The 14,914-nt window shown below is 36.5% G+C and overlaps 3 protein-coding genes across 4 annotated transcripts; 2 read left to right on the forward strand and 1 right to left on the reverse strand.

Annotated features, from left to right (window-relative positions):
- The first annotated feature begins 6,087 nt into the window (after positions 1-6,087).
- On the forward strand, positions 6,088-9,240 carry LOC101887790 (rhythmically expressed gene 2 protein). The gene is made up of 3 exons (XM_005181476.4): positions 6,088-6,469; positions 8,412-8,497; positions 8,572-9,240. The coding sequence occupies exons 1-3, from the start codon at positions 6,312-6,314 to the stop codon at positions 9,135-9,137; spliced, it is 810 nt and encodes a 269-aa protein (XP_005181533.1). The 5' UTR covers positions 6,088-6,311; the 3' UTR covers positions 9,138-9,240.
- On the reverse strand, positions 9,125-10,141 carry LOC101887957 (uncharacterized). The gene is made up of 2 exons (XM_005181477.4): positions 9,746-10,141; positions 9,125-9,686 (listed from the first exon to the last, which is right to left on the reverse strand). Exons 1-2 carry the CDS (start codon positions 10,053-10,055, stop codon positions 9,247-9,249), a joined length of 750 nt encoding a protein of 249 aa, XP_005181534.2. The 5' UTR covers positions 10,056-10,141; the 3' UTR covers positions 9,125-9,246.
- Positions 10,142-11,566: 1,425 nt separating this feature from the next.
- Positions 11,567-14,004, forward strand: LOC101887624 (uncharacterized). 2 transcript variants are annotated; one of them, XM_011293364.3, is made up of 3 exons: positions 11,567-11,633; positions 11,688-11,919; positions 11,983-14,004. In XM_011293364.3, the coding sequence occupies exons 2-3, from the start codon at positions 11,719-11,721 to the stop codon at positions 13,801-13,803; spliced, it is 2,022 nt and encodes a 673-aa protein (XP_011291666.1). In that variant the 5' UTR covers positions 11,567-11,633; positions 11,688-11,718; the 3' UTR covers positions 13,804-14,004. The 2 variants fall into 2 exon arrangements, with proteins under 2 accessions (XP_011291666.1, XP_058982027.1); XM_059126044.1 differs by having other exon boundaries at positions 11,575-11,633; positions 11,704-11,919.
- Positions 14,005-14,914: the final 910 nt, after the last annotated feature.

Consider the following 14,914-nt stretch of genomic DNA (forward strand, 5'->3'; position numbering starts at 1 on the left):
CGGAATGACAAACTCAATTTACCCTCCATACCATGGTGGAGGGTATAAAAACATTGATTTTAAATTACGAAATTGAAACCATTTCGATTAGAATTTGTGACATGGCATTGTTGGCTATGTTCTCACTTGAAGTAGGAGTGGTACAATGGTAGAAGAATACAAGTAGACGCATCGACACAGCTGATGTGACAATGAACTGTCAAACCAATTTTAGAATTGAAATTTTTGAATGAAAAACTATTTAAGTTTGTAAAAATTGCTTAAAAAGCGCATATTATAATAACCTCCGATTGACGTTTTATAAGAAAACAAAAAAATCTACTTATATTGAAAAACATTTAAATTTTTTTTTTTTGTTCCCAAGAGTTGGTGCATCTACCTGAATTCTTCTACCATAAATGGTTTTATGTGATCGCCATCCTCATTTAACACAAATAACTATGAAGTAAATCACTCTACATATTGGCATTGCAAGAAAAGCGCCATCTATTTGTGATTACTGTTTTGTATAGTAGTTGCATATTTATATACAAATTAGAAGCATGCTTTTCGGCATAAGCAAAATATACAATAACTGTGTTGTTCTTGTAGCACAACTTAAGTATTGTCTGTGAAAAAAATCTCTTAAACAAAAAATGAAGCAATAATTTATTTGGAAGGATTTCTTTGTCAAGTTTGACAATGAGTTATTTAGAATATTCCTAATTGAAAGTATATAAGAGAGTTTTTCTAAGAGCTTGTTGAGTTGATTTGATTTAAATAAAACACATATCATACCAAATTACTTGGTGGGTAATTTCATATGGTCACTACGACTATTTTGCAGAAAGGTCATTCTAGATCAACTTTTCAGCGTTGAATATCGGTTTCCAAAGCGTTGTTGCTTGTAAACCAATGGCTTCAGGTATCGCCACAAAAAAAATAGTCGAGGGACGATTTGTGCCACACTCCCAAAACTGAATAGTTTAAAATTTGGTATTTAGAGTTCGAATTGGGCAAAACTTTGTCGATATAGTTCCTCTATACGACCATATAAGTGTATCTCCGATTTTACAGAGAATCAAACAATTTCTAGCGGAATAGCTTTAAGTTCGGTATTTGGACATTAAAATCAATCTTATTTCCTGTATCCATTATCTATGTAGGTCCACATCATCGTAAAGCTCCCATATAATTGTACCTCTCGATATTCCGAAAATTGACGATCTAATGGAATATTCGGTATTCAGAGTGAGATAAAAGAACTGCAACAAAGTCTAACTCTACAATTTTTATATTTTGTTTAAATTTTATTGAATGAAAGCTAAAAATTTCGGAAATGGCATCAACTTTTAAAAAAAGTTTAGATTTGTTCAAATTGGTCACCTCTTTTTATGGACTTTAAGCGGCCAATGAAACCGTCACACGCTGCCTGAATGTTGCTCTGCGGTGTTTTGGCCCATTCCCGTCGAAGCGCCTGTTTGAGATGATCGACACTTTGGTATTTTTTAGTGCCAACCTTGCTTTCTAAAATACTCCAGACACAATAGTCCAACGGATTGGTATCCGGAGATTTTGATGGCCATTGTGCGCTTGAAATGAAGCGAGAAACTTCATTTTGTAGCCATTTTTGGGTGGCGCGTGCTGAGTGCTGAGTCCTATTGGAATGTTCAAGGTCTGCTGCAAAAATGTTTGCCCGCCCAAGGCTTTAATACGCCTTCCAGAATATTTTCGCGATAATATTTGACATTAATTCTGATGCCACGGTAGCCAACCGAAGGTGCACATTTTCCGCTGACCTCTTTGGCAAGTCAATACGATCATTTTATTTGTTTACAAACTGCTGGACAACGAGTGTTTTCTCATCGGAGATGGGGAAAACCAAATTCGGCAGTTCACCACTTTCGGCCCAGCGAAGCAACTCTTTAGCTTTTTTGAGTCTAATTTCTTTCCGTTGCGGTGTAAGTTCTTGCACTTTTTGGAATTTCAATCGCTTTTCCCCGAATTCATTTTTCAATATTTGCCGAATGGAATATTGCGATATGTTCAGTTCACGAGCCATTTTTCGGCCACTGCGACGCGGGTTTAGATAAAGTCGCTTCTTTATTTTTCGAACCATTTCTGCTGATTTTGCTGTTTTCTTCCGTCCACTTCCTTGATGTCGGGCTACGCTACAGGTATCACGGTAACGAGCGATGGTACGAGACACAAAAGATTTATTCACATTTCAATGCTGGAGTGCTCTAACGGTAGCCACTTGTGTTTTTCTGCCAAATAAAAAGAAATCACTCTATCACGCTTGCAATCCATCACGAATTACTTTTTTCAGGAATAATTTCAACAGCTGTCGGAGTGGCTCAGAAATGACAGCAGACTGATGTTGGTTGCAGTTTTTTCATCTCACCCTGTATATTTTCCGATATTTTCATTATAAGTTCGATCCGGACAAACTTAACACTATTTTACTTACTTGAAGATGAATTTGCAATTATATTGTTGCATAGTGTTATCGTCGAACTACAGAAAATAACATGGAAATTAAATTATAGACTTTGGAATACAATATAAGTACATTCATAAGAAATCTACACATGCATCTTGCTGACGTAGTAGCAAAGTCCATTGACCAAATTATTAGTATTCCACAAAAACATTTTCGTGTCTTTGTTTAGACAAAATTATCAGCGGGGGCAGTATATAATCTACACCCGCAATAATCGCAAAATGACAGTCCCAGACATTTATGAAACTCATAAGAAATATAAATGGCCATTGAAATAGGTATAATATGTTTAAGCTACTGGTTTTAATTGAGAGGTAATAATAACTCATTAAATCCCGACAAAAAAAATAACACAGTGATAAGGAATGTCAGTTTTATTATTGGATCTATTTAATATGTGAAAGCGTTCGTGTCCATAGACACGAATGTAGTTATAATCACATTGTATGTATTACATATTGTGGATTATTCTTAATCTATGTTTCAGCTCTTTTTTCCCTTGGAAAAAGAGACATACAAAGTTAGAGAGATAGAGAGAGAGAGAGAATCTCTTGTGAGCCACAGTGGGGGATTATATAGTGTTATATGACATTTTAAATAAAATCGTGTATAATTATAAACGGCATTGATGGTGGATATTTAATCAACCATAATCTACTGTAAGACATTCGAAATATTTCAAATGTTTTTGAGTTCCTTTGAGGAGGACTGTGTTCTCCATAGGATAACATTTATAAAGAAAATTTTAATAATGAAATTAAGCACATAAGAAGTGTCATCATTTTACGTGTTCCCTTAGTAAGAATATAATTAAAAGCATTAATTCAGAAAGTCAATTCTTGTTCCATGAAAATGTGATATGAAAATCTTTATAAAAGAGGAAAATATTCATGGATATATATTTTTACCATCAGACGTTGTCAAAGGAATAATTATACCCTCAGCCTTACGGCTGGAGAGGATATATATCATTTGATACGGATAAAACGTGACACATCGAAATTACGATTTTATGGTTTCAAACTTTGTACATCGTAATATTATTATAAAAATTAGATCGAGTTCGGAGATGGACAATATCGGTCCACTCCTTCTGGTATCACACCCACAAAAGGTCGAAATTTAAAAAAAAAAAAAAAATTACTACACAGAAAAGGAAGGATAATCCGATTTTTCTCCAACTTTACAAATCCTAAAATTTGCATCAGTGCTAGGTCAGGTGCGAAAATGGACAATACCGGTCTACTCCATCAAGTACCTCCACCACAAAGAGTCAAAATTTTGAATAATTACAACTCTCATAAAATATGCTGTAAGAGTCCGATTGTCTTTAAATTACACACATCACAATATTTTTATTAACCCAAGGTCTAGTGTGAAGATGGAATATATGGTCCACTCCTTCTGGTACCTCCCCCACATAGGGTAACAACTTTGAATATTCGTGAAGCCCATAGAACGCGAAATTTATATCCCATTCCATTCAGACTTGACAAATCTCTGTTTATCTATCAACACAGAATCGGTTATAAAGATGGTAAAAATCCGACCATTCCTTCAGGGGAAACATTTTTGAATAGCCAAAAAAAATTATAAAATCTGAAATAAGCATCCGGGTCTCTTCACACTTCAAACATCACAATATTTTAACCCAAAGTTTGGTGTAAAGATAGGATAAATCGGTCCACTCTCCTTCTGGTGCCTCCCCCGCAACGGGTCAAAATTTTGAATAACCATGAAGCTTATACAACGCGAACAAATTTTCATATTACGAGAATCCTGAGAAAACCTGGCGGTTCTAAATTATTTTTTTTTGAAAATATGAAATTGAAAATATTTTCAGAGGGTATATATCATTTGCCTCATCGAAATAACGGTTTTCACTTTTTGGACCAAATCCGTTTCAGGACATTTGGAGTCGATCTAGGGATATCCGTTCGTCCATCTGTCTGGCTGGTGTACACGATAACTCTCAAAGAGAGTATCTGATTTGATCCAAACTTGGTACATCGTAATATTTTTGTCAAACTTAGATCGAGTTCGAAGATATGTCACATCGGGCCACTCTTTCTGGTACCTCTCCACAAAAATTCAAAAATTTCAAAGAAAATAATTTACCCCATGGAAAGAGAAGGGACCTTTCGATTTTTTGCAAACTTTATTAATACCAATATTTTTGTCAGTGCTAGGTCAGGTGCGATAATTGACAATATTAGTCCACTCCATTAAGTACCTCTCCCACAAACTCGATCTAAGTTTGACAAAAATATTACGATGTACCAAGTTTGGACCAAATCGGATACTCCCTTCGAGAGTTATTGTTCGCACTAGCCAGACAGATAGACAGACCGACGGACGGACGGACATCGCTAAATCGACTCCAAATTTTCTGAAACGGATTTGGTCCAAAGAGACCTAGGGTATAAAACCGTTATTTCGACTAGGCACGTTTTGACCGTATCTAATTGTATATACCCTCTGTAGCCAAATGGCTGAGGGTATAATATTTATTGGAGCACTAGATATATCCGACCGAGTTTCACCAAATGGAAAAATTCGGCTGAATATGAAGAAGTCTATCCCATTTTGGGCTTATATTAAATTTATGGTGGACAAATTTGGCAGAGGTATTTTCGAGCTGTATCTGATATCTGGTACCAAAGATCATTGTTGTGGAGTGCCCATTGCGCATGTGGAGGGCTTAAAACCCTAAATCCGATGAAACATATACATGGGAGGTATAGCTATATTTGAACCAATTTTCTCCAAATTTTTGATGTACTTGCTTCTAGACTGAATTCGGTCGGATGTGCCAAAATTCAGACCATTTGGACTGATATGGCTCATTTGGTGCACAATTAACCCGAAACACAGGAGTACTGATACATTACAAAAGTAATTCGAATTTTATACAAAATCGTACACTGTACTAAATAAACAAACAAACAGATTTGGTGTCATTGTGCCACGGCAGGCCAATTCCAGCAAGCGAATGACGTTTAAACCTTCAGCTGGTACGTATCACTGATATGGATGAATGGAACACAAGTCAGCTTATCACCAGAGCTGACAACTAGTAATCAAATCAAATAATAAACAATATAACTATTTGAAATACGATTCGAGTCGATTTCGTTTCACCGTACTAGTGTGCATTTACTAATGTCTATATTTCTATATTAAACTGAATAGTCCCTTTTCAAAGGCAATTGTTAATATATCAAATTTTAAATATTATGATTCGAATTTAAAAATTAATATAATTAGAATTACAAATTGAATTATTCGAATTACAATTGGAATTCTCGAATTACAACTGAAATAATTCGAATTACAAATGGAATTCTCGAATTACAAATGAAATGTTACGAATTAATTCAAAAATTATTCGAATTACAACTGAAAAATGTGTAGTTTAACATTGGTAATTATTGTACCATGGGTTCATCCAGTGCCATATAACTGTCTAATGTAGGGTGTAGTACATACTTATTTACGTACACAATCACACATACATACATTGTATAGTCTCCCATTTTTCCAGCATTTGATTGCAACCGGAGAAGATTTTAATAATTTTTCTTGTTTTCTCCGCTGCCACTCATTTATAATAGAAATCGGCAGAGTAGTCAGGGTGGCTAGCGAGCGCAAGTGGTGACATTATTGAAACCAAACAAAGTCATTATTCTACGAAGCCGGATATACATGAGCGTATATACGCGGACAATAGACTCAACGCTCTGTAAAAAAATAACAACAAACAGACGAAAGTTCATTTTTCAAAATTAGAGCAGCGATTTGATATTGAAAAGAAAATAAATTGAAAGCTATGTCAAGTTTGGGCCGTTTACGTTTAATAACCTTTGATGTGACCAACACTTTGCTGCAATTCCGTTCAAGTCCCGGCAAACAATATGGTGAAATTGGCGCCCTATTCGGTGTACGTTGTAATAACAATGATTTGGTGAAAAATTTCCGAGCAAATTGGTATGTAAAATAAATTAGAAGATTGTTTAAAATAATAATATAAAATAAAATAAAATAATTACATTTGGATATTAAAAAAGTGGTAGATATGGAATGTGAACTTGGCTAAATTGAATTTATTTAATTGGACAATATAAAATGTTAAGTTCTAAGCATTATTTTGCGATACACATAGAATAAAATTGATGCCAACTAAGCGAAAACAGAGAAAAGTCTATATACAGCCTATTCAGGTAGCCTCCATTATTAATTATGCTGGCCGAAAATGGAAAAACTACCAGCGGTAAAAAAAACAAGTAACATGTTAAATATTATCAGTCGGTTTTGCCGACAGATGTATACCCCCAGCCTTGAGTTATGATTATTCTAACTGTTGACCCTCTATGGGGGAGTTTCCGAAGCGGTTGCCAATAATGTCCAATTCTTATCTGACCTAAGGCTGATATAAATGCTACAACGTGCCATAATTGAAATATACAGGGTGAGATAAAAAATCTGCAACAAAGTCAAACGTCACATTTTTACATTTTTTTAAATTTTTTTGAATGAAAGCAATAAAATGTCGGAAATAGCATCAAATCTTAGAATAAGTTTAGATTTGTTCGAATCGGCCATCTTTGGCAAGAGTTAAGGCCTTCAAACGGCCAATGAAACCGTCACACGCTGCCCGAATGTTGCTCTGCGGTATTTTGGTCCATTCCCAGCGAAGCGCTTGATTGAAGTGATCGACACTTTGGTTTTTTTTAGTGCCAACCTTGCTTTAAAAAATATTCCATACACAATAGTCCAACGGATTGGTATTCGGCTGGAAATGGATCGAGCAACCTCATTTTGTAACCATTATTTGGTGGTACGTGCTGAGTCCTGTTGGAATGTCCAAGGTCTGCAGCCAAAATGTTTGCGTGCCCAAGACTCAAAAAGACCCTCCAGAATATTTTTGCGATAATATTCGGCATTTATTCTGATGAAACTATTCAATTAATACGAGCGGAGAACGACCATCGGCTGTTATGGCAGCCCACATCATCACCATGGCCGGCGCTTGAGTTCTGGTGGCCAACCTAGGGTGCACATTTTCAGCTGACTTCATTGGCAAGTAAACACGATTATTTTGTTTGTTTACAAACTGCTGGACAACGAATGTTTTCTCATCGGAGACAGAGAAAACCAAATTCGGCAGTCCACCACTTTCGGGCAAGCGAAGCAACTCTAGCTCTTTTGAGTCTATTTTCTATTTTCTTTCTGTTGCGGTGTAAGTAAGTTCCTTTTTGGAATTTCAATGGCTTTACCCCGAGCTCATTTTTCAATATTTGCCGAATGGAATATTGCGATATGTTCAGCTCACGAGCCATTTTCGGCCACTGCGACGCGGGTTTCGATCAAGTCGCCTCTTTACTTTTCGAACCATTTCTGCTGATGTTGCTGTTTTCTTCCGTCCACTTCCTTGACGTCGGGCTTTGCTACCAGCATAACGGTAACGAGCGATGGTACGAGACACAAAACATTTATTCACATTTAAATGCTGGAGTGCTCTAACGATAGCCACTTGTGGTTTTCAAGCCAAAAATAAAGAAATCACACTATCACGCTTGAATTCCATCACGAATAACTTTTTTTCTGGAAAATTCTCACCAAAATGCTTTTGTACGCTTGCAATCAATATAATGAGCTGTCACTGGAATAATTTTAACAGACGGGCGAACATGGCTAGATCGACTCCAAATGTCCTGAAACGGATTTGGTCCAAAGAGGCCAAGGGTTTAAAACCGTTATTTCGATGAAGCACGTTTTGGACGTATCAAATTTCTGATTTAAAACTTATTTAGTCGAGAACTGCATCTCTTATTTCCGATATAATAATCCTTGCCATATATGAACACGACATGATTTCAAAATCCAATTTTAATCATTTAAATAACTTCCTATTTTTCCATAATTTCAGGCAAAAAATGAACCGATTGTATCCAAATTTTGGCCGGCACTCAGCTTTGCTGGAATGGCAGCAGTGGTGGAGAGAGTTGATTGCTAGTAAGTACCTAAATTGAAATTATTATTCTCATCATTTTCCAATCGTATTTAATTAACTCACCGTTTCATTGCAGACACATTTGCCGATAGCGGGGCGCGTATACCAGAAGATAAAATCGAAAATTTCAGCAAACATTTACTCGAGCTGTATAAGACCTCATCATGCTGGCAGCATTGTAATGGTAGTGTTGACCTACTCAACTACTTGCGCATGCAACAACAATTGGGAGCTAGAGAAAACGGCAAGGGGGAACAACCCTTTGTTATGGGAGTGATTGCAAATTTTGATCCACGTCTACCCAAGCTTTTGGGTAATTTAAAAATTGATCATTTTCTTGAGTTTGCTCTCAACTCCTATGACTGTAAGGTGGAAAAACCAAGTCCGGAAATTTTCGATATGGCAATTAAGGCCTCAAAACTGAAGGATCTCAAACCTGAGCAATGTTTACACATTGGTGATGGACCCACAACAGATTATATGGCTGCCAAGGGGGCTGGTTGGAATGCAGCTTTGGTGCATGAGAAAAATGCCGAATATTTGATGGAGAAATACGGGGAAGATAAAATCGATCCAAGCTATGTGTTTCCAAGCTTATATGACTTCCACAAGAAACTAGCCAACAATAATATAGTGTGGTAGATTTAATATAACAAAAAATATATGTATATATGTAATCTTTCTTAATTGTAAGCTGAACTAAATTGCAATAAAACTAACAAAGTAACAATTCATTTAAAATAAACTACTACTATGTCTTATTCAATGGTTTAATATCAGCCAATAACGTTGAGTGACTTTCGAAAAGTTCCACCAATGGATCCTGTGGTTTATTGTATTCCCGATCGTATTCCACACCAATTGCCCACAACGATTCCAAGTCATATGTTTCTCTGGCTTTTGGTGAGAAAATATGCAAGGCTATATTACCCAAATCCATGGCCATCCAATCGCGACTCTTTTCGCCCTCAATTTTTGGCAGAACATCACCTTTATGTCTTTTCATTTTGAACACCCGTCTCACAAATTCTGCTGTGGCCAACATATGGCGGTAGCTGCGACCACTGCAGATAACCATGTGGTCGACATACTTTAGATCTTTTGGTACAGAGCAAACAAATATATCTTCGGCACTTTCTTTGCGTAAAACATCCACTAGATCCTCCACATCAAAGACACCATGTACACCTCCTGCAATAATACAAACAATATTAAAAATAGGAATCTATAGCCAATTCCGAAATACGTACTTTTTAAATTAAGTCCCAGATATGCATCACTGTACAAATCATCGGTTTCATCTTGTGTCTGATAGCGTTCCCGCTCCTCAACAACATCCAATATTTCCGGTGATTCTTCTTCCCGAAACTCTTTGAATTTGTGTCTCATGGCGCCGGTCAAAACTGCTTGTTCCGTTTCATAATCGGAGGTGTGTTTTTCCTGCTTTTTGTCAGCTTCTCGTTTCAGTTCAGGTTTAGTAAATTCATCATGAAAGTATCGCAGCACTGGAACACTTAATCGCTTATCCCGAACAAGACGAAATAGGCGGGTGTTTATCATTTTTTCCTATTACAATGGGAGGAATCTGTGGAAGTGTTGTGCCGTTCCGAAACGAAATAGTTCAAAGAAACTATTCACATGTTGGAGTATAGGAATGAGTTCATAAAAACAATTCTTCTTCACACTTTACGGCAATCCACATAAAGTGATAGCATACACACATATGGTGGCTTCCAGTCAGTTTTTGATTGTATAATAAGAAAAAAATGGACGGGAAGTGAAGGGAGCCGTTATCTTGGCTTTGCCTTGATTTTCGCCTGGACATATATTTATCTGGGGTTAGATAGAAAGAAATTCATTTTATTACTTTTGTTTATTTCAAAACATATAACACAATATAAATGAGAATACAGAAGGTTGTTATGGAACCATGAATGTGTTTTTAAATAAAGGGTGAATTTTTAGCTATTATATTTTTGGTAACACTGATTGAAACAGCACTCTCTTAGTTTAAAACTATAATTTATATATGAATCGTCTTACAAACGAGTAAAGTAAAGCATTGAATTTCATTATTAAAGTGCTTACTTTGTTGAGAAAGTTTATCGCGCGCTTCTTCCATTTTATGGTCAGTTTAATCGAAGCTCATTTTTGGCACACTGGGTACGTAAATAAGCATAATTGTCCATTTTGGGTCAGAGGCATTGCAAGTCATGTTTAGGTGAGGTACATGGGCCGGTGGCATTATTGGCAGTACTTCTTCAGAGATGCTGCGAATCGTAACGTACTTGTAAATGGAGAGAGCTACCGTGAAATTATATCCAACTTAATTGCCTAAAATGCAAAAGTTTGACGGGCAAAATATTTTGGTTCCAACTGCCTCACATAACAATAGACTTATTGTGAACGTTTAATTTTAAGATCGAGATCGGTCAATTGGCTACCTAGCATGGTAGAAAAATACAGGTAGATGCATCAACGCTTGGGAACATTGATACGTCAATAATTTTAAAATGTTTTATGAAAAATAAGTGGATTTTTAAATGTTTTTTTTTTATACGACGCAAGTCAGAGGTTGTTATAATATGAATTTTTCAACAATTTTTACAAATTATAATCATTTTTCATTCAACATTTTCAATTCCAAAATCGGTTTGACATTTCATTGTCCCAGCAGCTGGGTCAAACATATTTATATGAATCGTACTAATAATTCAATTAAAGATTTAGTGTTTTTTCTGAAATTTATGTGTTTTTATTAATTTATTAATTTAAATAACCCTCGCCCCTTTGTGTATTCAATGAACACATATATTTTGCATACTGGAAATAATGTTTTTCGAACTGGTTCCTTCTTTTCCTCAGGTGAATTAACGGCTGTTGTGAAGTTGTGCCTCTTCCACTTTCTATACATTCGGCTTGTTGCCTCTTACTCCATTCGCAACTTTTTGAATGTTGAGTGTATTAGTGTATATTTGTAAAACACTCGTTAATGTGTCTGTGTACAGAGTACACGGCAAGCACAGAACGTCGCCGTCAATTTGTTTACACCTGATAAGGCGACGGCGTCGACGAAGAGATCTTTCCCCTCCGTTGTCAGAAAACAACACATGGGAATGGAAGTTTAAAACGTGTTTGGTATTTTCCTTGAAATCAATTATAAATTTTTCAATTAAATTTCAAATTACATAGTTCGACTCAACCATAGACATTACCACTAGTTATGCAGACACTGTCAGCCAAACAATTGGAACGTAAAGAACGCAAGAAACAAAAACTAGCCGCTTTGGCCAACTTGATCAAATCCAACGACAAGGACAGAAAGGAACAAATTGACGAAGAAACTATGACTAGGGCTGATAAGGAAATTGCAGCTGGCCAAACAAATGGTACAGAGGAAGGTGATGCTGATGGCTTTACCAAGGTAAGTAGAATACTCTTTTAAATGCTTTTTGACCTGACTAACATCTAGCGGCTCTCCCCCTAGGTAACACATAAAAAGAGTAAAAAGAAAGCACAGACCAATAACGATGAAGAGCCAGCCATGAAAAAATCAAAACAAGAAAACGGGGACAGTGTAAACGAGGAAGCTGAAAAGGTTAACTTAACTGAGGATCAATACAAACAACTGCAGAAAGAACTGCGCGAGAGAAAACGGGCATTGGAAAGTGTCCCATATTTTAGGCTGCGTGAATCTGGAGAAAAGGCACTGCTGAGCTATGGAGACAACGAAAGACGGCCTATCTTTCTGACAGATATCCAGCATCTGGTAATGTCAGCATTGCTGGGCAAAAAATCACCATGCAAACCAGAACGCTGGTGTTTTTTCGACAAGCCAGAAAAAGTATCCCACACTGTAGTTCTCTGCCTGGATGGTCTCTCACTGTTTCACTATCTATCCAATAAGGATAAATTTGAGAAGATCGATAGTATTTTTGAAACCAGCTTAGATGTTCTTATGCCACCAAACACTAAAGAAGATGGTTTCTTAATGGCTGAGGAATTGGTGCAAGTACCGATGACGAACGTGCAGGCCTATAATTTTGTGGAAAAATATGGCTCTCTGGAAGCTGCCATAGCGCTGAACAAAGATCCGACTTTAGTTATTAAATCGATTTTTCCTGTGGAAAACTCTGAAGTGGACAAAGAAGCAAATGACTTACATCCGGATGATAAATTTCCAAGAACTAAGCTTCTGCTATCGGCATTGCAAATGGTGGAAGAAGGCTATCCATTGCCGCTGCGAGGGGAACTTAGCAAACAGTTCCGAACTTACGTACTTACCAAGAAAAAATATGCTCCCGTAACAAATCGCAGTCCACTTTTTGGTGTCGATTGTGAAATGTGTCACACAACAAGTGGCGTCAATGAACTGACCCGAATTTCAATCGTTAATGAAAAGTATGAAACTGTCTACGAGTCAATGGTGCGGCCAGATAATAAAATCATAGATTATCTAACACAATATTCGGGTATTACCGAGGAAATGATGAAGTCAGTTACAAAACAACTCAACCAAGTTCAAAAAGAAGTTTGCGAGATTCTTCCGGATGATGCAATTCTAGTGGGTCACTCTTTGAATTTCGATTTGAATGCCATGAAAATGATGCATCCCTATGTTATTGACACTAGTATCTGTTTCAATTTAACGGGTGGCAGAGCTAAATCTAAACTTAAAAAACTTGCCTTGGAATTTCTCAAGGAAAATATTCAAGAAGGTATGGGTGGTCACGATTCGACGGAAGATTCAATATCATGTTTGAAGTTACTCAAATTAAAGTTAGCCAACAGTTTGGAATTTGGTGATGAACATTTGTTGCAAAAAAAGAGACTGCAAGAAATAATGATGGCCGCCAGTGGTGAGGCTGTACGAAACAACATGTTGGCCCATGCCTCAAAACGGGATAAACGCACTGCCATAATAACGAGCAAACCATTGCCAAACATTGTAAAAGAATTACTTCAAAAAGCTGAGGAAGCCTTCCCCAATGAGTCGACCAAGGTTGTGACAGTTGATGAGGTCAATTCCAACAAAGATGCTGTGCGAAAGTGCCGAGAGATTCAACTGGAAAATGCCCTCACAATATGTAATCTTCGTATAGCACCAGAAGATTTACTTAGTGCCACATTTGAAGATACCGTTGAAAAAATCAACAAATGGGTTTCGAAAATCTGGAAGTCCATGGCCCACAAAGGTCTGCTTGTACTATTAATGGGTGGTGCCAAAGATTGTTCTTCTGGCGTTGCCAAAATATGTATAAAGAAAAATAAAGCTGAAGTTGCTGCTGAACACGAGTTGTCGGTGTAAGATAAAATAAATCCCTTTGACTTTTGTGTACTATGTTATATGATTTATGTTTAAGAACTATAGAAAATAATTACAAATCCAGATCACAGTACCTTTTTGTAAAATGTACAGGAGTTTATAGGAGGCATAAACGGAAATAAAATATTTCGTTTTGTTAATATACATTTGGCAAAGAATACATTTTGCATGAAATTTCGAAAATTTAGTGACTCTCAATGGGGATATTTATCGTCGCACATTTCTGTTTATGGAGAAAAGAAGGAAAGTAAGAACACATGCCATTCAGTGAATGCCACTGCCGATTTCATGCTATACATTCGTTCAGACACTGTTGATCTACCCATCCTGTACCAACGACCTTAAATTTGGGAGCTCGACGTGTAATGATTTCTTTTGGGATAGTTTTGATTTGAGGTATCCAAACTGTGAATTTCTTGCAGTGTCTGAACGACTTTTCCAGGTAAGCACAATTTCATTTTATGTAGCTGTTGAGCCAAGAACATATATGGCCTGTTTCTGTATGACGGTTCGAAAGTGAACCCGAAAGAAAACAGATTGTCCCATTTTCCTTAATAATTAACCCAGCTAATGCGGATATTCGACTATTCCATGCACTATTATTACAATATATCCGTTTTTTCTTCGTAAACGGTCCTAATGTGTGTAACTTCTCACTAATCTAATAAATAAAATAATTTCCAAGAACTTACATGACTATAATTAAATAGTTGCATTGAAGTTTTCGATGGATGGCCGACCTTCGTTCTTATGCATTTTGTCAGAACGGAAGTGGGTGGTTTGAGAAAAGGCATGATTGGTTAATTACAGGCAATATGGGGCAATATTGGTATGTGTGGCAAATTCGAACAGAATTTACACACTAACGAGCAAAAATAAAAAATATATTTGAAGTGACAAAATCGAGTATTAACAAGTAAAAAAGCAGTAAGTTCGGTCAAGTCGAACCATTTGGAAAGAATTTGGAAGTTTTCAAAAAAAAAAAAAAAAAAGAATCTGTTAAAATCTTTAAAATACCGAATGTAGCCGATATATAGGCAACTTGTGTCATAAGCCATTACAATATTCAAATGCGAAAAGTAAAAAAAAAAAT

This window comes from Musca domestica, unplaced genomic scaffold (assembly GCF_030504385.1).
Source record: "Musca domestica strain aabys unplaced genomic scaffold, Musca_domestica.polishedcontigs.V.1.1 36, whole genome shotgun sequence".
Lineage (NCBI taxonomy): Eukaryota > Metazoa > Arthropoda > Insecta > Diptera > Muscidae > Musca > Musca domestica.